The following is a 6,566-nucleotide window of genomic DNA, read 5'->3' as shown; positions in this document are numbered from 1 at the left end:
AAAGATTTAATTATCATAAGATTCACCCAACTTTGCGTAAATATGCCGTCAACATATATTTCCCATGATTAAGGTATTCTAATTCATGACCTCATTTAATACTCCTTATTAATGGTTTAGGGGCAACAAGATATATATACAAAATGTAAAAATAATCAAAAACTAAATATATGGTGAAATTTACTATTATATCCCCATTATGGCATTATGGCTTGGAGACATTATGTCTCTAAAACATTTTCCTTTTATGATATATTTGAATGAACCCGATCTTTGGTACTTAATTAGTGTATTATATTTGTGTGATTTTCCGTGATTTTAGGTAGGTTTTAACCCTCACTTTATTTAAACCATCTTATCTTATATGAACTCTTTTTTCATAAAAAGTCATTTTGATAAATTTGTTTGGAAAAAAAAAGTAGTATAATGTTTTTAATATTCTCATTGTACGATGCTTTATAACCCAATTAAAAAAATAAGTACTACTATAAATGTTGTAGGGCCAAGTAAAATTGGGTTTGGGATTCAAAGAATTGTTACGTGCGGAGTAGTATAATATTTTCAGTTAAATTTAAACCATATCCTATGTATTTGAAGCAGTGTTTTAAAATCCGGATTGGACCGGTCAGTTCGATCGGTCGGACCGCGAACCGACAGCTGGTTCGGTCTGGTTCGGCCCCAAATACCGTTAGTATGTTAGGCCGCCTTGAACTGTCAGAACCGGCCGGTCAGACCGGTTGAACCGAAAATCGGGAACCAATTTTTATGTTTAAAATGCTTGGTTCAGCCCCAAATACCGTTAGTATGTTAGGCCGCCTTGAACCGTCAGAACCGGCCGGTCAGACCGATTGAACCGAAAATCGGGAACCAATTTTTATGTTTAAAATATGAGACGAGAGAGGATTGAACGCTAGACCTCTAGGTAAGATACCAACATCTCTCCCACTCCACCACATGGTCTTGAATAATATACTGTGAACTAGTCCTTAGGACTAGTTCAAGTTTTTAGATATGGCATGAATTGGGTTCAATTCTAATGATAAGTGGGTGTTCATATTCATTAGATGCAAAAGGGAAAGCCCGGGGTTAAAATTAGGGCCCACACTGTTAACTTCACATATATGCCCATTTCATTTAGGGATTTTTTGGTGTGTTTTGAAAGTTGCATCGAACGACGCGTTTAGAATTGAGTGCCATTTTCCTAATTTGCCCTGAAGCAATTGAATTTACTCCCCAATTCGCAACATTCATTTCAAAATCTCCTATGTGAGCGGCGAAACCGATAGAGCCCTAATTCAACAATCTGTGTTCTTACTTGCTACCAAAAACCTCCAGGGACTGATCAATCGGTAGGAATTCCATCCGATTGCTGTTCGTTCTTGATCCCCAAACGAAGCAGTTATAGGTTTTTTTTTTTTTTTGCTACAATGTGAAGGATTTCATATACGTTTTCCACAGGTACGAGCGAGGTTGTTTTGACACAGTTTGGTGGGTGGCGGGGTTAATTCAGAAGTGGAATCTGAGCTTTCGCAGTTGTTCTTCACGAGATTCATAGGTAATCCACAATTGTGAGATTTTTTACATTACGCTGCTTCTATTTTGGGTGGTAAATTCGTCGATCTATATTTGTTGTCTGAAGCCCTAATTTGAATCCATATTAGTCACATTTTTTGAAAACTAGCAATTGATTATGTCCTTCTGAAGATCGGTCTTTAGACGGTGTGCACAGAAAAGAATAACAAGATTCCTAGGTCCAGCAAATCCACTAGATCACAGGGTCTAGGAGCTCACTGGTCGTTGGAAAATCTCGGTCGTCGGACACACAAAATACTTCTTCAAAAACCCTCAACCACTTATACTAAAATTTAGTACATGGAAGTAGGGATCGATCCCACAGAGATGGATGCGTAATGAACATGCTCAAGGATTTGGAAATTATTTTTGGGTTGGCTGCTGCCACGCATTTTTTGGGTTGAGGAAATTAGACTAAACTTGGAATTGAAATCTGCTACGCTAACAGCTAGATCTAGGCAAAACAGAAATCATGCATGTAAATTGAAATCGAGACAATCACTAGATCTAAGAAACTATTCTAAATTACCTAGACCTGGGAAATAAACTGATGGTGGGGACCATGGCTGAAAAAGCAGAGTACGGACGAAAAGCTGGTAAAACAACTAACTAAAGTACTAACTAACAACGACATCATCTTCTCCAATTCAAATTGCACAAAACTCAGAAGAAACAGGTACGAAGCGTTATCGGAAAACAGAGCAGACTGGATTTTAGCAATTTAACGAAGAACAATTAGGAACTAAACAGATCTACGGCTACTAGACGAAGTAAAACAGAAAGGAAGTAGAAAACTCAAAATTCCATGCACAACTTGAATCCCTTGTTCAGATCCAACCTCGAATGCTAAATCCACTCCGGATCCAAGCATCCGACACAAACTCCGGCCAAAAAATATTCCATAACTACAAAATCACCAAACAACCTCCGATCAACAACACCACCTCAGATCCACAACCAAATTCCCCAGATCAAGCACCAAAGTGACAAAAACAGAGATTAACATGCAACTTGCCGAAATAAAACTTCAAACAAACAGGATCAACGTAGATCAACACGAGATAACACCAATATAACAGAAACTAAAGGAATGCATAGATAATTTGTAACAACAACAACCAAATCGACTTCTAAAATGCGAAGTTCGAACGAGATAAAGTGCAAAAACAGAATGAAAGTAGATTGTTTCTTCGCCCTCACGCGGACGGTGTTACGACTGACTTTCTTCGGAAGATGAGACCCTTCAAACCCTAGACTACTCCAGAACTCCCATTTCCCAAGTGTGTGTGTTGTGTGTGAGCTAAGAGCGAAATTGTATATCTGGCGTATGCTGCATGCTCCTTATTTATAGGCGTTGAAGTGGGCCCAGCGAGGTATAGATAGTCTTTGTTGCCCTCAGCTATTGACTCCCTTCTTCTAGCCATTCTTTTCCCTTCACCACTGCTCATTTTCCTTCATTTCCCTCGCTAGTCCGTTTCCTCCGGCTTCTCCTGGATCTAGCGATTCTGTCACACACCTGGCTTAAAAACTGTGTCAGACCCAGTAAAATATAGCGTTTTTCACCACTTAAACCGATGCATGAAATTAGCCTTATCACCTTCTCTTATGCGTGGGATGTTATCCGATTGTGCCTGGATGTAATACTTCGGTGATAACTTGCACACACAGTTGATTAGGGAACAATAGGATGGCACTGAGAAATCATAATTCCGAAAGACTTACCATGTTGCTTGAAGACATATTGTTGTTATACCGCGTTGAATCAACCTCACTCATCCAGCGCTACATGAGAACTCGTTCTACGCAGACAAAAAGGAGAATTATCGATCACGCCCAACGGTTTAGTGTCCTTAAAAAAATACCAGTACAAACCGAGCGTTTCGACCGTCTAGTGAATGCCTCTGATGCAGACTGCTTGCACAACCTTCGAATGGACCGAAACACCTTCAGTAGGCTGTGTCGTATTCTTTCGGATCGGGGGGGGGGGGGGGGTTGAGGGCGAGGGGTAAATGCATAGGTGTAGAAGAACAGACTACTATGTTTTTGAGCGTACTCGCACACCATAAGAAAAATCAAAGTGTTAAATTTAGTTTTTGGCGTTCCGGTGGAACTGTGTCGTATTATGTTCATAAAGTCTTAGGTGCTGTTCTAAGCCTTCACTCAGTTCTCCTTTCTAAGCCAACACCTGTTCATGAAGACTCTACAGACCACCGATGGAGCTGGTTTAAGGTGAATGTGTTTCTTGATTACATGAATTTGCTAATCGCAACTCTGTAAAACATTAGTTTGATCGGTAATATTTGTATTTGTAGGGTTGTCTCGGTGCTCTAGATGGTACCCATATTAATGTTTTAGTGAGCAATGAAGACAAGCCAAGGTATCGAACCCAAAAAGGCCAAATAACCACAAATACACTAGCCGTTTGTGATCGTAGCATGCAATTCGTCTATCTACTGCCTGGTTGGGAAGGTTCTGCAGACGACTCGCGAGTCCTGAGGGACGCTGTATCTTGTGCGAATGGGTTCAAAGTTCCTCAAGGTAAGACAATTGTGTTAGAATACAACCCTGTAGTCTAAAATCAGATTGCTACTGCATATGTCTGACTCACTACTCAATTGGATAGGTTGCTATTATCTGTGCGATAACTCCTACGCTAACACTCCTGGATTTTTAGTACCGTACAAGAGGGTTCGATATCATCTAAAGGAATGGGGGCCAGGGACTGAAAGACCACAAAATCCCAAGGAAATGTTCAATATGCGGCATACCAAGGCTAGAAATGTAATTGAGCGCGCGTTTGCAGTGTTAAAAATGCGTTGGGGAATCCTTCGGATCGCCTCCTATTATCCAATTCAGACTCAAATTAGATTGATTATGTGTTGCTTCCTACTCCACAATTTTATACGCCGAGAAATGGAAGTAGATCCGATAGAACTTGAGCTTGATAACTCTACTGCGAACATAGTCAATGAGTCAGATCCGGTCGGCCAGGATTACGTTCAGGGTGTCGAGCCCTCCTCGGAGTGGACAGAATTCAGAGATAGCTTAGCACTCAACATGTGGAACAACAGATAGATGTGCAATTCCATAATTATGTGTTTTAACTTAAAGACATTGTACTACAACGATGAAGTCTGTGTTCGAATTTGCTATTTATGTATTGTTTTTCAGTTATTGCAATAATGTTGTGTTACAATATTCTTCTACCGGTTGTGATTGATACAATATGCGATCATTTACAGATACATGTATCAGACAGAAGAGCTGCCAGATTGTGTGTGCGGCGCGGGGAAAATGGAACTCCGTTGTGCTGGCCCATTATCTATGAACCCAGGGAGGTTCTACCTAAAGTGCCCTGTAAATGGGCAGCACCCCGGCCACTTCAAATGGTATGACGAGTACAACGATGAATCGGAGTGCAAAAGTTCATCGGTGAACAATGCTAAAGATCAAAAAGGCTATGAAATGGCTAGCATGGGAAAGGTTTGCGGTATTGACAATGAACGTAGGTGTGCGCCCTGTTGTTCACGAAGAAATAATCAAGACTTCAACGCCAATGTTGTGGTGTGTTTCACAGGCCTACTTTTGGTGATGGTGGGTATCATCATAGGAAGGGTATCAGCGTAGCCGTGGGTCGTGGCAAACTAGATGAAGGATTTGGATTGGTGAATTGCAAAAAAGTTTGTGGCTGTATGGATTAAGAAATTGTCACTCGTATTTTTGTAATGAATTATATTAGTATTCAGACCATTGGCCACCGATTAATTTACTTTTTCACCTATCATGTAGTTCAATTTTTGTCCTAAGTTCAACAAATGTGGCATGATACCAACAAACGTGGCATAATACAACAATGCATGATTTCATAACACTCACACATACCTCATTTGCTCTAGTTCATGGACATTGATTGATGCGAACCCGACCGACAAACATCATGCATCGAGCCCACTCAAGAGGAGGCCCAGAAGGAAACCCGGGTGTCTCGAGAGCAATACACCAAATTCGGGCCGACCCCGCACCATAACGGAACTGTGGTCTGTTCAAACGACAATCTGCCTACTGAGACGTTCTCCAAATGATGATCCAAGACTACCATTGTCTTCATCGTCGAAATACCTTCGCGTGGGTACCTCACACACCCCAAACGGAGTTCGGATGAGAGAGATATGACCGTTTGACGAAAGTCGCGCAGGGCTGCCGAGGAACTAACCGTGGTCGGGCGAAAAACGCCCGGCCGAGCAAAAAAATGCCCGGGGACAAAGAAAACGCCCGGGAAAGGCCCCAAAACTCCCGTCCGGGCGTTTTTTCCGAAAATGTCATTTTCTCCATATTTGAAGACTATTTTCTCTCTTACTTTTGTTTTAGTATAAATACTCTTTTGTAAGAGACAATTTCTCCATATTTGAGAGCTCATCTTCTTCATCTTTTGCCGGACTAAGGTTGCTTGTACTTGGTAGTTCTTGTGTTGCTTGTTTATGGAGCCATGAAGTGTTTGTATGTGCCTTTTGGATTTCTTTCTTATTCTTCACCTAAATCATAACACTAATCCATCCTCTATCCTTTTATCCATTTATCCATTATTCTTGTTCTATTTCTTGGTTTATCTTGTTTATTTGTTGGGTTTATTTACAAGAATAAGTCCGGGGCAAATTCATGAGTCTTCAATCTACAAGATTCACATTATTGATTGAGTGGTCAAGAGTATGGATACAATTAGGTGTACACAAATTAATTAATTTCACTTGCATTAACCAACCCACCGCTTTTAAGAAATTGATTGGATGCCTATGAACATACGTATGGGAGGTCTCCACTATTGGTGGTGAAGTATGATGATGGTAGTCTGCAACTCACCTTGTTAGAGGTATTTATTACACACGTTTTTGGCGTTAGATGTTCCATCACCATTACAGCCGGCCAGTTTATTTAAGCCTCTTCGTCCCATATCATACCACACCATATTCGCTTCCTAAACATACACCAACTTCACA

At 40.7% G+C, this 6,566-nt stretch overlaps 1 protein-coding gene across 1 annotated transcript; it reads left to right on the top strand.

Moving 5' to 3' along the window:
- The first annotated feature begins 4,007 nt into the window (after positions 1–4,007).
- Positions 4,008–4,647, top strand: LOC125194740. Its single transcript, XM_048092971.1, has 2 exons — positions 4,008–4,110; positions 4,196–4,647. Exons 1-2 carry the CDS (start codon positions 4,008–4,010, stop codon positions 4,645–4,647), a joined length of 555 nt encoding a protein of 184 aa, XP_047948928.1.
- The last annotated feature ends 1,919 nt before the right edge of the window (positions 4,648–6,566 follow it).

This window comes from Salvia hispanica, chromosome 6, assembly GCF_023119035.1.
Source record: "Salvia hispanica cultivar TCC Black 2014 chromosome 6, UniMelb_Shisp_WGS_1.0, whole genome shotgun sequence".
Lineage (NCBI taxonomy): Eukaryota > Viridiplantae > Streptophyta > Magnoliopsida > Lamiales > Lamiaceae > Salvia > Salvia hispanica.
The sequence above is the reverse complement of the archived record's forward strand: the minus strand, read 5'-3'. Positions and strand labels throughout refer to the sequence as shown.